Source organism: Ylistrum balloti, unplaced genomic scaffold (genome assembly GCF_031769215.1).
Source record: "Ylistrum balloti isolate Yb309-2 unplaced genomic scaffold, AGI_CSIRO_Ybal_v1 Utg369672, whole genome shotgun sequence".
In the NCBI taxonomy this organism is placed as follows: domain Eukaryota; kingdom Metazoa; phylum Mollusca; class Bivalvia; order Pectinida; family Pectinidae; genus Ylistrum; species Ylistrum balloti.
In genome coordinates this window covers 884,880-907,433 of record NW_026781917.1, presented here as the reverse complement: position 1 = coordinate 907,433, position 22,554 = coordinate 884,880, and the positions used below count along the sequence as shown (strand labels likewise).

Here is a 22,554-nt window from a genome sequence, read left to right as displayed (position 1 = left end):
GGGTCTAGGTATAAATGATCTGTAAGGATAGGCGGTCTCTCTAGAGACAAGGGCTAGGTATAAATGATCTGTAAGGATAGGCGGTCTCTCTAGAGACAGGGGCTAGGTATAAATGATCTGTAAGGATAGGCGGTCTCTCTAGAGACAGGGGCTAGGTATAAATGATCGGTAAGGATAGGCGGTCTCTCTAGAGACAGGGGCTAGGTATAAATGATCTGTAAGGATAGGCAGTCTCTCTAGAGACAGGGGCTAGGTATAAATGATCTGTAAGGATAGGCGGTCTCTCTAGAGACAGGGGCTAGGTATAAATGATCTGTAAGGATAGGCGGTCTCTCTAGAGACGGGCTACGTGTAAATGATCTGTAAGGATAGGCGGTCTCTCTAGAGACAGGGGCTAGGTATAAATGATCTGTAAGGATAGGCGGTCTCTCTAGAGACAGGGGCTAGGTATAAATGATCTGTAAGGATAGGCGGTCTCTCTAGAGACAGGGGCTAGGTATAAATGATCGGTAAGGATAGGCGGTCTCTCTAGAGACAGGGGCTAGGTATAAATGATCGGTAAGGATAGGCGATCTCTCTAGAGATGGGCTAGGTATAAATGATCTGTAAGGATAGGCGGTCTCTCTAGAGACGGGCTACGTGTAAATGATCTGTAAGGATAGGCAGTCTCTCTAGTCAATGGTTTCTCAAGATGTATGATCTTCTTTCGTTAGACAATTGATCGCTATGAAAAGCAGAAAATCACTCAAAGTGACTTTAAGTGTCATCTTCAGACAGATGTAGATGATCTCTCAATGCTGTGTCAGGTAGATGGTCTCTGTTGAAAGGTAATGTCTGTATACAGAGTGTGCGACATGATTGGTTTTAATGTCTGGTGGTCTCCCCAGACAGTTAATCACTTAGGCTAAGTAGCATATCTGTTTAAATTATGGTGTAATCGGTGTTGATGATTCGAAGACTTAACACACATTTAGAATTAAACAAAAAATAACCCAAATCAGGATGTGTAAATTTAGTCGTGATGTACAGTATTACATATGTAAGACCTAGAAAAACATTTGTAACCAAGTACAATTGAGAAATTTAACAGGCAGGTTCTCAAGAGAAGATTTTGCCATCATTAACAAATAAAGGTATTATGCTTTAGGTAACAGATAAGTTAATCAAATGATTGACTAAGTCAGGTTCTGCCCTCGGCATGATAGGATAGCGACACCCATGTTAGACTATACAAACTGCTTTTATCAAAGTGTGAAAATCAAATCTTTGTTTCAATAAAGACACATTTTTGCCAGTAAACCTCTGAGTGTTACAAAGATGGGACAATTAAGCTAACCTACATTGGATGCCAATTTCAGTAGATAACAGCCATGTTTGATGGTCAACAACACAATCCACTGTTCTATAATAGAGAATTACATCTGTATACCAAAGCTTTATCAATGTAATTTTATTTTTGGAACAAACGTGAGAATTATTTCAGTATCTGAATCCCATCTGGAGTAGGCAAAGAGGAGGCGTTTTGTTAAATGATTAGATTTGGCAGATCAGAAATTTCAATTTTTTGTATTTGTGGTGGTGGGTTCATTCATAGGACAATGATTTCTCTGTATCATCAACAATGTCTTTCTAGCTAAGAGGCTGGAATATCTCCAAAGGGCAAATAACTTTAAGGTCCCTAACACAAGTCTGTATTTCCTTGATTCGAGTAATATAACATTACTTCCAATTTTGCGACTGCCACTTCAATGTTTTCGCTTCACCGATAGGTAGGTCCGGCCATCTCTTCACCACAAAAGCCTAGATCAGATCTAGTTCCCAAAAATTACCCAAATTAGGAAACGGAGACAATTATTTTAGATTGATTCAATGATTTGGAAATATGAGCCGTTCATTACAGATTTCCTCTCCGCACCTCTGCTGTTTATACCACCAGGATAACTAGTTCAGCTGTAGCCCCAGGTCATCACCAATTGAATTTTTATCACCTAGTTAAACAAGAAAATTTGAAATCGACTGGACAGGGAAATAATTAGACGGTATTGATATATCATGTTGTGGAGGGGATGGGTAGACCATTGTTAGCCCGTTCTTCTGTCTGGTTCTGGACAACTGTCACTGAGATTTACTCTTGCGGCCATAATTTGTTATGATGGTCATTTTCATGTTCTGTATTTATCATCGATCATTCACATCTTACAAACTTGAATTACATACCTATAAATACTAGAAAACTTTATATTATATACAGGTTGGTGGGTTTATAGGAAATTCTACCCTGCTGAGAAACAACTCCTTTTTGGCTCGGATTTTCATTACACTTGATCCAATGTAAAGTCTAGAGTGAGAGGATCGGATTGATATCACGGCAGTCCTAAACATTTAGACCTATTTGGCCTACTTTCTCTTTCTACAATATTAGCATTTAATCTCTATTGCATTTTTTTTCTATCTCTTCATTTTACTCAAATGTTAGTATATAATACATTGTCAAATATCCCTACATACATCCACATTGCAATGCTCCAGTGTCCCGTATACAGGATGATTTTTTGAAAGTTGGAAGTTAAGAATTTCTAAATGTAAAGAAGTTGTCAACCCAGAGCGCTAGTGTAACAAGTTACTTGTTCATTCTGTACATGTGGCTGTATTAAATTTAGATCCCCTACATGGCCACTTCTCTTCACAAATATCTATTACGGTATTAATATTTGTTATCTGCATGCATCATTTGTGTTGTGTTGTTATGTATTATAATGAAATAGATCTAAAATACAGAAGTCAAAATTTCCTGATAGTTTCACGACAATATGGCAACACAGGTCTATTTCTGGATATTTCTAGAGTTATTAATATTTACAACAGGAAATCTGATCATTGAGACTGATGATTAAACAGGTAATACCAAAGCCGAGGAAATCTATGGCTACCTCATGGCTAGTCATACTTCATATAAATATTGATGTCTGTTTCACACATGGATCTCCCCTAGGCTGGCAAAGACTTGCCAGTTTGAAAGTGGAGCCCATTAAAAAGTTTAAAAACAGTTTATGTGTTTCTTCTTTTCTGTTTACATATTTCAACATATGTACAAATAGAGTTAACTGTTTGATGTGATCTTTACCATTACAATCTGAATATATCACATTTATTGATATTTTAATATACAGGTATTTTTAAAAAGTATTTGATTAAAAGATGAGAGGATTACATGAATATTTAAATTATCATTATTACCACAATAATAATAGTATCAATTACGTCAACCTGTTTGAGGTGGAGTGTCCTTGTAGTAACTGGTGGCAACCTCACTGAACAACGTTCAGGAGGCCCATCCCATTTCATTCAGAGCAAACTAAGGTAAGTTGTCATGCCCAAGGACACAATGATGTCATCACAGACAGGTCCATTTCTCATCTTCCTGAGAAGCAAACTAATGTGGGTAGGGAGCATCAAGCTGCCTGAGGTCACTGACATTGCAGGCCAACTCACTGCTGTCTAAGCTTTCATAGTACCAACCAATCCCAAACACATCATTTATGTCATACGTCTGTGATGTACCACTATATTTTTTTCATATTGGGATCATATGCTTTTGGGTACATATCATTTTGTGAACAATTTCTGTCATGTTATACACAAATACTATTGAGATATCATCAATGAATATTCATATATAAATGCATGGCAACACCATGATATAAATTAACAAGAAATAGGTCAGATTTATATAAGTACTTGTATGATATTCAAAGTATGGCTAGTGTGATGTCATTGTCATTAATAGTGATGGTACACGATCAGAATGCCTTCTTCACTTGACTTATAACACTATGAGCATTGACTAACTTATTTTCAAAATAACACTATGGGCATTGACTAACTTATTTTCAAAATAACGCTATTGGCATTGACTAACTTATTTTCAAAATAACACTACGGGAATTGACTAACTTACTTTCAAAATAACACTATGGGCATTGACTAACTTATTTTCAAAATAACACTATGGGAATTGACTAACTTATTTTCAAAATAACACTATGAGCATTGACTAACTTATTTTCAAAATAACACTCTGGGAATTGACTAACTTATTTTCAAAATAACACTATGGGAATTGACTAACTTATTTTCAAAATAACACTCTGGGAATTGACTAACTTATTTTCAAAATAACACTATGAGCATTGACTAACTTATTTTCAAAATAACACTATGGGAATTGACTAACTTATTTTCAAAATAACACTCTGGGAATTGACTAACTTATTTTCAAAATAACACTATGGGAATTGACTAACTTATTTTCAAAATAACACTATGAGCATTGACTAACTTATTTTCAAAATAACACTCTGGGAATTGACTAACTTATTTTCAAAATAACACTATGGGATTTGACTAACTTATTTTCAAAATAACACTCTGGGAATTGACTAACTTACTTTCAAAATAACACTATGGGCATTGACTAACTTATTTTCAAAATAACACTATGGGAATTGACTAACTTACTTTCAAAATAACACTATGGGAATTGACTAACTTACTTTCAAAATAACACTATGGGCATTGACTAACTTATTTTCAAAATAACACTATGGGAATTGACTAACTTACTTTCAAAATAACACTATGGGCATTGACTAACTTATTTTCAAAATAACACTATGGGAATTGACTAACTTACTTTCAAAATAACACTATGGGAATTGACTAACTTACTTTCAAAATAACACTATGGGAATTGACTAACTTACTTTCAAAATAACACTATGGGAATTGACTAACTTACTTTCAAAATAACACTATGTGCATTGACTAACTTATTTTCAAAATAACACTATGGGAATTGACTAACTTACTTTCAAAATAACACTTTGGGCATTGACTAACTTATTTTAATTAGATTGATGTATCATCAGCAGGAGAATACCATAAGGAATGTATAGATATAAATGTGCAATATGTTCAACTGCAAAACCCTGACATTTATTACAGTCATAAATGCCATTACAAGACTGTTAACTGATTATATATCATAACATGACTCGATATTGGAAAAATGCTGTTCTAGACTCATTTTCAGTTTTTGTCTGTTTTCTCACAGATGTGTTTTGCTATGTCATACAAGATAAAGAATCCTGCTCCCACGTCAGGGCAGTGTTGTCGTTTACTCACATGGTCTTGTCAGGTCAACCCAATATTGGTCTTAGTATGAAATGCTTTAATCTTGAAAAATTGTTAAAACTACCTTATTTTTATTTTAAATTAAACTTTTGCACCAAATATCATTAAGATAATGTTTAAACATAACATAGAACATCAAGTAAAAACATACAGACCAATATGTATATAAGAATTGATTACAAGGTAATTCTCCTTGATGACCCTTTTAAGTACCCTGTTACCATTGACTTTGAAGGGCTATGACTTCAGAGATTGATGACAATGGTCAATGTCATATCAAACCAGTAGAATTATTAGACACCACTAATTTGATATATATATAAAATCAATTTTTTTTATTTCTGCATTTAGTAAACTCCGTGGCCATTGAAGTAAATTTTCTATTTTATGTACTTAGTTGGAGCTTTCTTCAATCAAGCCACTCCCTAAATATACCAGACTTAGACCTGAAATTACATTGATCATTGATAACGCAGACTTGTATGATCTCATTGTCTCACAAATTCTATAAAATTTCACAAATTTTCTACCATTTAAGTATAATTTTATGTAGGATCATGACTGGTCAGGTACATGTCCAGGGTCACACAAAGGTAGGACATGATCCATATATGAATCAGGCGTCAATTTGTCTAGTGTATATCCCTCTCCCATCTGAGTTAACCAAACTCTTCACCGTAATGGAGATGATAATGAAGCAATGTAATGACATCTATTGCTCATTAAACATGTATGTGCCTTATCACATTCCATTCCATAATGACTCAATCTTAGTATTTTCTTTTCCATGGAAATGATAATAGTGTACATGTTTTAGCTAACTCATTGAAGATGATGTTTGGAATATTATCACATTTGTTAATTTGATAGAAATTGTTTTCATAATGGAATATTTATTTTTTGTGAATGATGTAAGAGGAGAGATGAAGTCTGAAGACTTGGAGAGGGGGAGATGAGATCTGAGGTTGGCAGGAGGTGAGATCTGAGCTTGGGGGAGGTTGGATCTGAGCTAGATATGAGGAGAGGGCATAGGATGAAATCTGAGGTTGGTGGTAGGTGAGACATGAGGTTGGTGGGAGGTGAGACATTAGGTTGGTGGGAGCTGAGATCTGAGGTTGGTGGGAGGTGAAATCTGAGGTTGGTGGGAGGTTGGATCTGAGCTAGATATGAGGAGAGGGCTTAGGATGAAATCTGAGGTTTGTGGGAGGTGAGACATGAGGTTGGTGGGAGATGAAATCTGAGCTTGGCCAGAGGTTGGATCTGAGCTAGATTTGAGAGGAGGGGTTAGGATGAGATCTGAGATTGGTAGGAGGTGAGACATGAGGTTGGTGGGAGATGAAATCTGAGGTTGTTGGGAGGTGAGATCTGAGGTTGGTGGGAGGTGAGACATGAGGTTGGTGGGAGGTGAGATCTGAGATTGGTGGGAGGTGAAATCTGAGGTTGGTGGGAGGTGTAACATGAGGTTGGTAGGAGGTGAGACATGAGGTTGGTAGGAGGTGAGATCTGAGCTGGATTTGAGGAGATCGGGTAGGATGAGATCTGAGGTAGGTGGGAGTTGAGACATGAGGTTGGTGGGAGTTGAGACATGAGGTTGGTGGGAGGGGAGATCTGAGGTTGTTGGGAGGTGAGACATGAGGTTGGTGGGAGTTGAGACATGAGGTTGGTGGGAGGGGAGATCTGAGGTTGTTGGGAGGTGAGACATGAGGTTGGTGGGAGGTGAGACATGAGATTGGTAGGAGGTGAGACATGAGCTTGGTAGGTGATGAGATCTGAGCTAGATTTGAGAGGAGGGGGTAGGATGGGATCTGAGGTTGGTGGAAGGTGAGACATGAGGTTGGTGGGAGATGAGATCTGAGCTTGGCAGTAGGTGAGACATGAGGTTGGTGGGAGGTGAGACATGAGATTGGTAGGAGGTGAGACATGAGGTTGGTGGGAGATGAGATCTGAGATTGGTGGGAGATGAGATCTGAGGTTGGTGGGAGGTGAGACATGAGGTTGGTGGAAGGTGAGACATGAGGTTGGCAGGAGGTGAGACATGAGGTTGGTGGGAGATGAGACCTGAGCTTGGTGGTAGGTTGAATCTGAGCTAGATTTGAGGAGATGGGGTAGGATGAAATCTTAGGTTTAGGGGTTGGGGAACTGGATCTCAATGTTAATGTTAACAGCAGCATGTTGAATCTGATACCCTCGTCATTAATATAACATGTTAGCAGTTATTTGAGTAGACGGTAATGGATTTTGTAAGTGAGCTTGGAATACATTACAGCTTTACCATGAGGCAATACAAATACATATCAGACTGGATAAAAGCTGTCATGAAATTCAATTCTTCCTCTCGTCAATATTTCATGCATCGTATTATACATAACAAATTATGAGGGATTATGATGTTGCATTTTTCATAGAATTATCATGTATATATATCATCTTGTATTGCTGTATAGCATGTTAGAATGAAGTCATACATTACACTACATTCAACATGCGGCTGTGATTACTTATAGCTTTCATATCAATTTTCATCAATGTAATATTTATCAAATATCTTAATAATGTCCTCCTCTCGAGATAAGTAATGATTTTTTCTCCTCTGGTCCTCAGTGCAGACTACTCTTCATAAGAGGAACTGGGCAGGGTTTGGAGTGGTTCAACACTGGCTGTTGTGTGTCCCAGCTAGAGACTCGCAGTGTTGGAAAAATCATAGCTTGCCATGTAAACACATCACTGTTCTGATTACTGTGATGAAAAATGAAACCAAATTAGCTAGTGACTGCAATCACCAGCTGAACACTACTCTCTTTCATCCTCTGTAGCCTTTTCAGCTTCTGGTTAGTTTCAGAAATTTTGGCACATGCCCGCAGCTTTGAATTAACCTGTACTGCCATCTGTGGGAAGGTCTAGTAAACTGGACAACTATTTCAATTTTTTTTCCCCAATTGGTCTTCTAATCGCTTTGAAGATCACAAATGACCTGGTGTATTGAGTTGGTCACCAGAGGAAAGTCATCTTTAAGTTTTTCACACAAATGTTTATCTATATCTAAGATGGCCTTAATTTAGTTTTAAGATAAATTTAATTTGATACATCCTCCCTGTCTGTCTCGTTACTATGGGGGTTTCTAAGGAGGACATGTTGGAGCCATCTTCAGTGAAAAGTCAATTTATAAGTCAGCCATGGGGTTTATTTTGATTTGTTTGTGAATATATACATGTTTAGTAGCCCTTCAACATTGATAACAAGGTTAGTCTCGGGCTCCTTGTTTCCTGTGGGTCTTTTCTATTTCATCTCTGAAATTTGTCTTTACACACGAATCTGTCCACATTACTTTAATCGTGAGCTATAATAAATCAATTTTTTTTATATTAGACAAGTTTTATATTGAAATGGAGAATCAGTATTATACCTATAAAATACAAATCCCAGAAAGTCCAGAATACAGAGGTTTTATCAAAATGTCATTGTAGTATGGATAAAGGGGAAAGACGTCTTTAAAGCAAACTGTAAATTATTAATCTACAACAAAATCTTATTTAAAGAACCATTCTAAAGATGATGCTTGTCAGTAAAAGAAAACTTGTCTATAAAAAGAAACTCTTCCTTAAAGGCAACTTGTCCCAGAAAAAATTTGTCATTATATTAAGAAAACTTGCATTTAAAGAAACTTGTCTATAAAAGGAAACTTAGAAATGAAGGAAAGTTGTTTTTAAAAGAAAGATTTGGTTATAAAGAAAACTTGTCTATAAGGGAAACTTGTTTTAAAGGGAACTTGTCTATAAAAGGGAATTTGTCTATAAAAGGAAACTTGTCTATAAAGGATACTTGTTTATAAAAGAAACTTGTCAAAAGCTAGAAAAGACACTTGTCAATAAAAGAAAGTTCTATTAAAGACACTGACCATATGAAAAGAAACTTATCTTTTTGTAAGTAAGACCATGAATCACAGTTGTTCATAATAAAAGCATCTTTGTAACTTATAATAAAAGAACCTTGTTTTCATGATGTTTGTCAAGTTTTCCTTGTAAATCAAACAAATGTAAGATGGAAGTTCTTTGAAAAAAAAAAATTGTGTTAGAAGATTTATCTCAATAAAAGAAATATATGGATGAAGTCTATCTATGTTTATAAAAAGTAAGGACAGCAAACCAGACAATGGAGATATTGATTCTCTGTTAAAGTTTTAAGAGCTTCACCAAAATCTAGGTTGGTGTTTCCTGGGATTGACAGGAACTCTTTAAAGAATTAACAAGTCTGGGATTGTCATTAGTGAGATACCTAGGTTGTAAAACTGTATTTTTATGTAAGGGGAGAAAAGAGACCTCCTACTTAGCAACTCCCTAAAAAAACTTGTTTATACTGAGTTATCTGATTGCCTAATATATTATATATGACTACATCTCATAAATGTCTCTGTGATAAGATAGGCTAGAAGATCCCTGCCCCAAACAAGTACCTCAATAGTTGACTCTTACATTTCACAACACTATCAAATACATCACATGCTTAATATAGTGTTTACATAACTAGAAAAACAAATGTATCGGGCTATGTTTTGTGAAATCTTTCTAGAAGGACCACCTGTGTATTACAACTTTTTGTTTTCTTTGTATAATCTTCACAGATAACATTTGAAATCTGCGTGTGTACTGTGCTGACAGTGTTAAATAGACACATAAATCCTTGTGTTATTTAAATTTTTAACCTGTAAACATTTTTAAAAAGCAATATGGAATAAACAACTTTGAAATACAAAATTTCTTTTGACTCACCACTAGTATAGAATAGTTTTATGCCTTAATTTAAGTGGTATTATTATACCCTCAGAACAATTATACAACGCCTTGTTAGCTTACTTTCTGCTTCCTCAAAAGACTTTTGCAAGTTCCTGTTTGTCAGCTTTTGTTCAAACTGTAATATACATATATTTTACAAAAATGTATTTAAAATATTACAGGTTTTATTATTTTTTGCTGTTTAATTAACACAAAGCTAACCATGCTTTTCTTGAGTGAGTGCATCTTCATATTGTCCATTTCTGTGATAGCTGCAATGGTAATATACATTTTGAATGACAGCCAAAGTTTGTCCATTGAAATTAGCAATGAAAGCGTATTTTGTATTTTAGTGAGCGAGATGACATCGGTCTACATATCTTGTTGGTTGTGAGTGAGATTAGGACCAGTGATATTAGGTTTTGTATCAGAGACAGCAAGAAGGGTATGTAAATGCTGTATACTGTTATTGAGAAGCCTATATGTGTACTTTCACTGCAGCTCTAACACCAGTAACCTGCCGCCTGAACCAGCAGAGCTGTCAGAAGTTGTTAGACCCCCCTGTCATTGATGTGTTATGTACCCCAACTACAGCTAGGAGACAGTGTGTTGGTCATGTGATGTGTGAGCTCTCCTCTGTGTGCGTGGAGAACAGGGAACAGAGCAGAGGTAGGACTGCACAGAGTTAAAACAGACAGGTAGGAGTATTAGCCGTGTGACCAAACGGGATTACAGGTAGATTTCTCAGGTGTGAATGATATGCCTGTGTTTTACAAAATGAGGAGCCTTCGGATTACAAGTCAACTTTACACATAATTTCCTTACAAAAATCTCAGCAATTATTAAAGGTAAGAAGCCATTTCTCTTCATTCATTTTTTCTCAATTTTCACATTTTCTTTTTTTCTTTAAAATTCAAATTAAATGGTATTTATTTTGAAAACTTCAGGAAAAGGTATGAAAAACTTTGTGCATTAGAAAATTTTTGAGATTTTAATTTTGCCTTTGACTTTGACTGTGGACGAAGTCACAGGCAACTAAATGACAAAATGTTGACATTAAGGTTTTTTATAATGATTTACACTTTTCTTAGCTTTGATTCTATTTAGTGGAAGGTAAAATGACGGTGATTTCAAGTAATGGGGGACAAAGATGATGATTGATTCTAAAATGTTCCTTATCAAGATTGTGGACATTTCTATGTTATTGAATATTTAAGTGATTTTTATTACTTGTAGTCTGTCATTTGACTGAGAGGGACATTAATTATAAAGAAAATATGACTATAAGTACAGTTTAGTGTTTACATTGGACAGTCCAATATTCTTGATAACCTTTTTAGGCAATAAGCATAGGGAAACTTGTGTTGTAGTTTGGGAAGGAATTGAGGACATATTTGAAGGTTTAAAAAGATGCATTTATCCCAGCGGAAGAAAGTCTGTTTAGTTTCAGGTATTAAAAACATGAATGTGTTGAAGTGAATATTCACAAAGATGTGTGAAATTATTTGAGAGCACAAATTGTAGTTAAAATTGCATTGCTATGTAAGACAAACAAAAAGGTCCTTGCTGTTTTGGTGCATCATAATTTTTATTTACTTACCTTGTGACAAATTGTTCGAAAAAAAGTGTCAGTAAGGATGGGCATTTGTAAGATACAGCACAATTCCTGATCAAAGTAGTCTGGTTTCTCAAACAGGCATTACATGTAAACTTATCGTCTAAAGGGAGTTAAACTCTCATAAAATCACTTGCCAAAAGTGTGTTTATTTGATGGAAAGCAAATGAAAAATCATAGCAGATTTTGTAGGCATGCAAACTTTATTGTCCAAGAAATAGGCTGCAGACAGATTCTGGGTTTTACAGTGACTATCTCCTATAGATGACTTACTTTTGGTAGATGATTTTCTGCTTGGCCGAGATCTCTGAAATGCATTTAGCGTGTGCGATGTCATTTGTAATATTTTTATAGCTGTTCAGTTCAAGTTGTAACGAGTTAGAATACTTTACAGCACATCTGTAGGACATGCCTGATGCACTTGATGCAAATTGGTTTGAATTATGTTTCAAAGTCACTGGTGCTTGACTGTCAAATTTTAATGTAGTATCATTACCAGAATAATTCCCAACAAAATTGTCTACAATGTTTTTCTACAGTTTGTTTAAAGTCTTTGAATTTTAACATAATTATGTGTGGCTACAGAAAGTTAAATTATTGTTCAAATATTGATTGTTCTCTTAGAATATTTAAAATCACATCCATCAAACAAAACCGGAATGAGATAGTCAGGGTTCAGTTGTGTGAATCCCTTTATTGTCAACAGACGTCATCATATTTATTTCAAAACCTCGGTAGTTTCTGAGTAGGCTGTAGTAACTGTTTTCTGAACCAGAAATTCTTTAATTCATGTAGAAAATTTTGACCTCAGAATTATGAAAATTATCAACATAATTCTGTATCTTTTAAACGCTGTATATTTGAATGTGATGGTAAGTTTTTAATGTCTGATAGTTTTATTTATTTGCACCATGTATTTCAAGGTAAAAAAACTTTTTTAAGCAAATATCACCAGAAAATTCAGATGATGAGGAAAACTCCGATACTAAAAAGATTTAAGAAGCTTTCCTCTAAGTAGGAGTACTTAGATTTAGAACTCAATTATAGAGATAAATTAATGCAAAAAGCTAGTGATAAGAAAATCCAAAAATCTTTAGGGAATTTCAAGAACTGATCCTCACATATATCAATACTCAAAGAATTTTGAGCGACACGATCTGTTTTTTAAGAGTTTATTTTAAAGAAAGTTTTGCTTTGTTGATTTGATTGATGAAGGGTGATGATTTTGAAGTTTATAGGTAGAATGCTCACCATTTTGTTTATCTTTAAATTTTTTGTTCTTTCTCGGCATGTGTGTTTAAATTTTGAAACTTCAAAGTTAGCCATCATGAACATTTGGTACTGATGAAGTCCGAAGTGATTAGACTGGATGTGTTAGATTTGATATATATGTTTGGCTTTAGTTTTCTGGCTGGTTTAAGTGAGAGGGGCACAAGAGTGTATTATATTGTCTATGGGAGAAATACTTGATGTTTTTCCTTTCCACTTGAAACCATGTGGAGCAGCGATAATATTTTGTGGGGCAGAAACAATTTTTTTCATCTTTTCAAGGTGCGGTTATGCCATAAATCTGTTGGTGTATTTACAAGTGGGTATTGAATGTTGTAATGCTGGCTTGTGGATACAGTATCTATATGTCGCAGAATGGGAAATTAGTGTGAAATATGAGGTTTCTTTCTGTATCATGTATGTTATAGCTATAGAATTACATCTAGTAAAAATCCCATGAAATATGTCTAGAGATTTGGTATGCTTACAGCGGATCAAAAAAAATGAAAAAGTATTTGAAACTTGTCTAGGTGGACACTTTTGCTTTATCTAACATCTGGAAATGAAAACAACATTTGGAATTTTATAGCTTACGGAAAGTAAGCATGACTTCTGAAGGGTGTGAGCATCAATGAAACTGTGCATTGATCTTCATGTAGGTGATGAGTTTAAAAAGGAATTTATTTTTAGGAATTAAACAGTCGATTAGAACTTAATGTATTTCTCCAGTAATAAGTCAATGTCTGGTAATAAGCCCATCCATATCCCCCCCCCCTGTCTGTTATATCGAATCCCCAGAAAGTCCCCAATATTTTAGTCTGTATATTGTTACATCATGAATGTCAGTTTCCTATTACTATTTCTGTTTAAATATTTGGACTACCTTTATCACATGTACCATGATTCATTAAGAGAGAGATTTGGATGAACAATGAACCAGTTTGGACCATCTCCATCTTCACCAAGTATAAAACTCAAACCTCAACATTCATGTTTCTGTATAAAAAAGAAATGAAGTGATAGATGATTTGGAACTATTCCATCAATCTTTAGTTATACAGGTGCAAGATAAAGCCAGCACTGTTGGTAGTTTAACCCCAACAAACTACAGTAACTTGAAATCAAGTGATAGTCACTTGAAAGTGAAGTAATATGCGCCAGAACTGTTGGCCCATGCTAGTGCATAAATTGAGGACAAGACACGAATGTTAATGTTGACCTGGCACACGCATAACCAATAACAGGATAGGTTTGAACATTCTGATATGCCACTGCCTAGCCCGGTGACATACAGCAGCAGTTGGTTACCACTGGGTACAGCCCGAAGACACTGTAATACAACTGTTTCAATGGAAAGACATACATTTTACATTTCAATTCTGATGTTTTTTATATGCAATTCTTTTTCATCGTGCCGACTCTCAGTTAGGTAAAATACAATAGGCACAACTGTTTGAAATGAGTTAAGGCTTTATGCTACCTTTCAATTTTACAGTTGTTTTGAGTAATAGCTGTTAAGCATATATGCTAGCTTTCAAACTATGCTTAATGCTTAAGTAAATTAAGGATTTTGAGTATGGTAGCACACTCAAATTTCACATAGACATCATGAAAAGGTATGGGGTCATCTGCCTAACCAAGTGTCTTTTCCTGTGTTACTATGGTTTCATCCATCAGCAAGACCCCTTGCAAGTTTCCATGTGAGCCAACAAGAATAATTAATATAAGCTGATAGCATGTTTTGTAAAATAAACAAAGTTTAAATATTTATAATCCTGATCTTAATCCGTATGACGTTTTTATTCAGAAGTATGCTACTTGTGTACAACTTCACACTCTATCGTGTTTTTTACTTGGTTATGGTTGATAGCATCTTTTTGGTAGAGTGATTCTCTTAGAAATATCAAGAAACACTTTCTTAACAGGAAAAGTTCAGAAACAAGAAATGTTTTTTTTTTCTTATTTGGTCTTATCATGGAAATATTTCCTGATAAAAAAAGATTTTCTCCCTGATTTTGATAGTGTCCTACATCATTGGACTAAAATGCCATCATTAGATGCCTATCTGATGGGGATTATGTCCAAGTCTGTTCTGACAGGGAAACTGGTCATCGGTCCTGACAATTCTTAATATCTGACTTCTTAGCTCATTTTCTGGGGTGATATTGTCTTTGAAAATGTCATTTAAGCATGTATTTAAATGTTATTTACAAATCCTTGCAAGCTATCTGATCAAAGTAGTTGACATCAGATATGAAAATAATTTGTAGATATATTTGGGGAAAAAAAAACCCACTGCATTCTGATTTCCTGTGCTATCATCAAGCATACCATACTTCTTTGTGTTTTAGTGACTTGCTTGACCACTGCTTTGTGCAGGTGGACAGGATAATTATAGGGATTACACCCACCTAATGCATGTACAGCATTTACAGTCACATGCTAATGAGTTGACATCGCATGTCCAGTTTGCCTGACCAAGGGTCATCAGAATTCGAACAGGGCATGCATTGGTCAACATTATTATCCCACCTCGACCTGACATAACAGTAAGGTCCTTTGTCTTGGAGGCTGGACTGAAGATGACTTCCTCTTTTTATAGAGGTCATCAATTAGAGGAATAGTTATAGTGTATTTATGTACACAAGGGACTGTGCTTATAGAGAGTGTACTCTGGGGGCAAGGAGGGGTGGGGAGGGCAGAGGGGCCAGCCATAAGGTGTAATCTCCTAGCAAATAATTATAGTAATGAAATTGATAAAAACAAGATATTGCAAAGAACTTTGATTTGAAATTGAAGGGGATAGGGTTTTGGTAAAGATTATTTGTTGTCACCACATAATGTATGCAAGTTGGATTTCTGTACACAGTGAAGTCATGTCATTGTCTGGACACACTAGTACGTTGATGTTGAGTGAAATCTTAGTTTTTTGTCTAAAAATTCTGGTTTGTGTAAATTGTAACCTTTTTAGTCTGAACATTCTGGTTTCTATGTGAAGTGAAACCATGTTATTCTGCATTAATATTCACTGACACTCTACCTAGTGTAATTGAACTTTGTATGTTTATAGTATATGGACAATACTGTAATTTCTGTATTTTTATCCCTGATGTGTCTTATAATTGACTTACTACTAATAACATTGCCCCTAGTAAAACATATAACATATCAGCCCAAACTTGTTTGTATTTGTATGCCATCAAGATGTAAACTGTGAACTTTAAAAGAACTGTAAGATGTTATTTCCAAACTTTTTAAAAGAAAAAGAAGTTAACTATATCATCTTAATTGCCTTTAAAAGTGAGGAGCTGAATGGACTCGCAAACCATAGGGGCATTTTAAAATCACACTCGGCTATAAACGTATATGGCTGTATAGTTCATTGACTTTCGCTGATCACTAATGGACTTTAAAGAGGTCATAATTCATTGATTCAATCACAATTAAATCTTCCGAAGATAACTTGGTTGTAATTTTTGAAAGAATAACCAACACATTTACTTGACTGACAAACATTTCATTTGTAAACATACCCAGTGACATTTTTATTCCAAATTAAAAAGTAGTGTAATATGTGGTTTATTTGTCTATACTTTTGTAGTATATCTTGAAAAATTCTTACCATACTACGTCAGCTGGTGTTCTTGACCCAATTTGTTGGATTGTTAAAGTGAAAGCAAATCTTCTGTACGAGTTAACAGGTACAATTTTGTAAGTTTGCAATTTTGGAGAATTTAAAAGTGACAATCTTCCTTAAAGTCAAAACTGACATTAATTGCTTACAGTGCATTTCTATGCAGCGTCAAGTTTTACATTTGAAAGACATTGTAAGAGTTATCTCCCTTGCTTTCTTGAAATTTGGACCTTTTATTCCCTTTTCTGGGTATTGTAAAATCTTCTCCACATTTGGCTAAAAATGGTATGAAACATTTTTGCACACTGTCAACTGATTTCAATTTACTTTGGCTGAAGTGGTATATGAATTCCCAGAGGGATGATGAAATTTTGCCAGTTCATACAAAGTTGTTGCCCTTTGATCAAATTACAATCTGCGTATAGAGGAATGAAAATTGTTAGAAGTCAGCTTTCATGTTGTTAATATTTAGGGGAATCTCCAAATGCATTCATCGATCAAAAACAGGATTTAGTTTTCATTTTACCAGATTGAAATTGAGACTTGCAAACACTTACTGGATGGTGTTAATGCACCAAGAATAAACTATGATTATTACTCTTAGCTTGAAATTCAGGATGGTCTCTATTTCCTATCTCACAGTAACAGAGCTTCATTGCTTAACATAGTTCTACAAGTCAAGATATTTATTGAAATAAAAAATTAAAAAAAAACCCAAAAATCCACAAACAAAGCTAAATACTTAGTAAATTTTCCGTATGCTAAAGGGAAGTGAATATTGCCAATCATTTATTCATGGGAGATTTCTTCAGCTAGAAAATAAAAAAAAGGAAACGTATGAAATAAACACTTTTCATCTTTCCCAACAAAATTTAACTGTCCTTTAGATATATAGTCTGGAAACAAACTGTCTACTTTACTGGTAATGGGGTCCATTGGGGATTAACAGTTCCTTACTTAAAAGCAATGAACAAATTTACTGCGTTAGAAACCCGTAGATTTTGTCAGCCGAAGTGTGAAGTGGAAATGAAGACATAAAAGATCGGGCAAAATTCTTAGGTTTGATGTTTACGATGTTTGAAATCGCTTCATGATGTAATGGGTTTAAGAAACTTTGGACTGAGTAAAGTATAGCTATATGGATAAAGAATTAAAGAAAGCAATACATGTATTAACACTTCATCTTCTTCATTATACTTAGGAGATAGTATTGTATATGCTGGATCATAGAAATCCTAAAATTATCATGCCTTTAACTAAATCCATCTCCTGTCTATAAAGACCCAATCTTCATGTGTGCTTACCAACCATTGTACCCATTAACTCCATAATTACTGCAATTTAAAACCAATGTCGAGTATCAAAGCCATTAATTGGTCGATAATTCTTTTCAAATGATTTCCTTGTAACATTTTAAGATGAAGCAGTCATTTCTGCTCATAATCTTGTTATTTTTTATTTTAACTCTGATTCACTGTTAAATTTTGTTGTTATGGCGGTGTAGAAAGGCGTCCAGAGTTATATGGTAGTGTATAAATGCCATTAGTTATCATATTCAAAGTGAAACGGAGATGAGTGCATTTTTGAATATTGTATTTGTTTAACGATGGGATCTGTTTTCTTGGAGAGATAATCCAATCTCATTAGTGAGTAGAGACGCTTGCGTGCCTGGTCGCTCCATGCACAGATGTGAATAAACTTCTCTATGATATTGAGATAAAAACAATTTCATTTACGTTGCCAGAGGTGTCTTTTTCTGTCAAGAGTTGATTTTTTTCCTTTATGTTGTCACTTTGTTGTCATCAAAGACGATTAATATAGAAAACTTGCCCCTAGTGGAAAGCCATTAACACCAAACTGTAGCGGATACATCTTGATATACACACACCACTTTCATTTATATATATATGTCAGAGATTTCATTTTTTACTCGAGATTTGGAAAAAAACAATTACGCTGTTAGGCATTCTCTTTCTTACAAAATGTCAAAGTTACAGGCAGTGTAATGTATAGCTGTGATAGTATGAATACATTATTGATTTAAAGTGAAGGCAGGAAGATTGTATACTAACAGATATATAAAATTCTAACCTATCAGTGTTTACATCAATGTCGTTACCCTATACACCTTCAATTTCGTTTGACTCCATCTTGTCAAATCACTGTGTGTGGAAATGTGTTTTCACAAGATAAAAAAACGATGTCTTTTGTGATTATCATTGTCATCAGTGATAATAGATATTACCCACATTTGCACCACATTTACTGTAAGTTTTTAGTTTGATTGAATTAGTTAAAGTCTATATATATGACCTCCATTACGTGTTGCTGAGGTTATAGTGTGCCTGGTACAATGGTGATAGTCTGAACCCTCCAGCACATAGTGGGACGTGTACATCTTTCCAACTGGTACCAACATTATACAAAAATACAGGCAGGATGTTGAATCTTAGAAATATGCCCTGTGTATCTGTTTAATGATAATTGAACCCTGTGTGAAGCCTAGTTTGCAGTCCAGCTGTCTTTCAACTTCTTCTGATGGACCTAGGGGGCATATTCTTTTGACTAGATTCCAGAATTTTCATTTCTTTGATTGGATTTAATTATACATACACTCTAATGATTTTGCATTTCCGTCAGAATAAAACTCATGCTGCTGGGATGCATAACTTTTGTAAATGAAATTTATTTAATGAAATAGAATATAAATATATATGATCATTTTTCATGATGGGCAATTTTCCTGTGCCCCAAAGCTACATATCCTTACTAATTGAAATATGATGTTATTATTTCCTGGAATGTTCTCCTTGTAAATTGTGTTTCTAACGGAAAGATTGCTGTTTAAATTTCATGGAATTGAAAAATAAGAACAGACATATCAGATTTATGACAGTATCAGGACATGTGTCAAGTAATGAAAAAATTATTTTGTCTGATGCCAACTGCTTTCTTAATAGGACAGGAGTGTTTTCTTTAGATGAATTCATAGTCTGCTACTAAAATTTGCATGACATTTAGGCTGGAAAAAAGTATCGCTGGCGAAGAATATACATGTTATATCAGTGTTTTGAAATTTGTTGCCAACCATCATCAAATGGTGGGTTATTCAAACTGCCCTATGTCTGGCTATTTCTGTATAGGAATGTTCAAATTTTGTATCATTAGAAGCAAAGCAGAGGAGGGACGAGAAAAGAAGGGAAAGGATTAAACTTTTAAAGAACAAATAAAGATCAGACAATGGTGAGCACCAAGATCCCTTGAGGATCTCTTGTTAAATTAAGAGTTCGAAATGAAATTCTTAATAGAGCATTAATTATTGAATTTTTAATAAAAAATGTTGTTTTATGTTTTTTCGTTCCACTATGCTGAGGCGGATGGTACCATTCCGAAATATTTATCACAAGGCCACCTGCTGCTAGGCTGAGCACTTGCAGGCACTTCACCACAGGAACAATTAATTACTTTGTCTCCATAAAGTCTTGTTCACCAAAAGACTTGTACCTTCCATGGTTATTCACACATGTATCCATGCATGTTAAACATCTGAGAGATCCAGGAAGTCAGATAGGAGCAAAGTTACATGTAGCTGAGGTTTGATTGCTATTTGATGGTCAAGTGACCTTATGTCCTACTTTGAAAGGTTGTGATGTCCTGCTGATAGTTTGAACTGGGTCACTTGTGGTCAGTGGATTTGTAACCTTACCCAGCAATGGTCATTGTTTACACTAATACATGTTGATGGAGCTTGTATTCTCCATCCCAGTAGCCTGTGTAACAGATTCTAGGGAGGGATAGAGGAGTTGGAGGGGGATCGACACCAATCATCTCTTAATGTGTTTACTAACCAGGCTTTAATAACATTGCCTCCTTAGAAAGGACATTTCACCATCTTGATAATTTTGCAAAAAATCAATAATTCATTTTCTTCTTTAATGAACACCCCAGGCGGCAGTGGAGTCCCTTGGGAGTCTGTCCTTTATCATTCCCTTGTTGTTTCAAGGAGTTAAGGAAACAGTAGGACTCCTTTGTTCAAATACTGGTTAGCTTTTAAAGAAATACCAGAAGAACCTTTATAAAATGATAAAAATCATAATTAATTTTCTTAGAACAGAATTTCATAAGTGTAAAACAACTATCTATGGTATACAAAATTTTACACACATGGTAGCATCTTCTCAAAACTAAAATAAAAATTCCTTGATTCAAATTTTATTGTAAATTTTTAAGCTAACAAAACTGGATGGCTGAACCAGCACACAAACTACTATATTATGCATTGTCAGCTTAGGGTTGTAATTGTAAAAATCTTAAAAAGGAATATTCTCTTTAGGCCTCATATGAAGCGCAGGACATTCATGTTCACTTACCTTTCATAAAGAATGTCAATTAATGAACATGAGAATTTTGATTTGAAATTGAAATGAAAGCTCCATTATTAAGAAATTGAATGTAGAATTGTTAAGCTTACAAACATTTGTTTGCAGCAGTATTATTGATCTAGGTCTGATGAGAGATTAACGACCAGGTGTAATTGTATCTAATAAGAACAAGCATGTTGTCCAATAATTTACAGGTGATGTATTTTTCTCTGATTGAATTTTAAGAGATTTGATATAATTAAATTACTCCTATGGATTAAGTTTACTTTATTTTCATCTGTTTGTAATTGGTACTAATGCAGACATATTTATTTCAGTTAGAATATAATGCATTTTGCTTAATTGATGGTAAATGACCATGTGTAATAACTAGATTCAAATCTAATACAGCTGGAAAGATGTCCAATTTGTTGTTAGAATTACCACAGCATTGAATAAAAACAATGGTAGAAGCATTCAGGCAATTCAAATTCTCCCATAGTGTCACAAGACAAGAAAAAGTTAGATTGATAACCAGATTGAAAAGAAACAATTTAAGAGTTTTTTGTTTGTGAGTCACAAACAAGGAATCTTTATAAATAAAGATTTTTGACATTATCAGTTGATGGCCAGTTGTAGGAAAATGGCCCAATTGTTTTGATACAGTTGGGACGCTCAATCAAGCTCACATTACTAAATTAGAATCAAAACAATCCAAGGGATCACTAATGGGTCAACAACTGTCTTTGGACATCGTCCAATCAGAAAGATGAGATAATCGTTTCCTGACTTTTTTGCACACCGTATACCCGTTCCAATACTCTATCAGGCTAGGCTAGCTTGTATCAAGACTTGAATTTCAAAGAAACGTTTACACGTATCAGATGTTTTTGACAGATAGCCGCGAGAGTCAGACAATCTCAGTGTGAGATACTGATCGGAGTTTACACAATGTCTACCTGTATAACCCTATTATAGCAGGTGTGCTCCCAAGCTTAGATGGATTAAACAGGGGAAGCAAAGGGGGCCAAGTCTTCGAGGAGTTAAACAAACATCAGGCACAGTCGTGCATGCTTGCTTTAAAGTTGAAAAATTTAGAAAAAAAAAATTTCATTTCATACATGTTTTATAGTTGGAACTAATTTCATAGAAATTCAGTGTCTGTACCTCTTTAATGAAGTTCATACTTCTGTTTTCACTTCATATCATTCAATAGTTTCTAATTTTATAATTAATGTAATCAATTCAGTTTATTCTATCAAGGCTATTTTTGATGATGGGAATTGAAAAAAATTTTAATGAATTTGTTTCAATTCTAATATTTTATTTAAGAATTCTTTTTACTATATTATTGATTATTGGTTTATAATTTACTGCTATCCCATTTAAAAAAAATCCTTGATGGCCCCTACTTAATGAGTATTTAATTCTATAACTGGACTGACCCAAACGTTTAATTAAAGTTCAAACGTAGAGATGATATTTCATACGGATCTGACACGGGTGGCTTGCCATGGACATGATCTCCGTGTGAGATATTCCATACATGTTCCCTACCTGTAGGAAATCCGTGTTTTACCTGTTTTGTTCTTGAGGGTTCATTAATGAGTCAATTTTTTGGGGACGCCCTCTTTGCTCAGGTGTGTTACACATTTAAACAGTTATACAAACTGTCGGGATATGAGCATGTTTACATATCAAAATGGAGAAGTT

General features: G+C 34.8%; 2 protein-coding genes across 2 annotated transcripts in view; one reads left to right on the top strand and one right to left on the bottom strand.

Moving 5' to 3' along the window:
• Positions 1-6,477: 6,477 nt before the first annotated feature.
• LOC132562444 (uncharacterized) lies at positions 6,478-7,230 on the bottom strand. The gene has a single exon (XM_060227189.1). It carries the CDS (start codon positions 7,228-7,230, stop codon positions 6,478-6,480), a length of 753 nt encoding a protein of 250 aa, XP_060083172.1.
• A 3,253-nt stretch (positions 7,231-10,483) lies between these two features.
• Positions 10,484-22,554, top strand: part of LOC132562830 (protocadherin-11 X-linked-like) — a 45,118-nt gene continuing 33,047 nt past the window's right edge. Inside the window, exon 1 of the mRNA XM_060227607.1 lies at positions 10,484-10,810. The gene's annotated coding sequence lies outside the window, so the exon portion shown is untranslated. The remainder of the gene's footprint in view (positions 10,811-22,554) is intronic.

Coding starts and splice junctions, on each gene's coding strand:
- LOC132562444 (XM_060227189.1), bottom strand. CDS start 7,230: ATGTCTCACCTCCTGCCAACCTCATGTCTCACCTTCCACCAACCTCAT.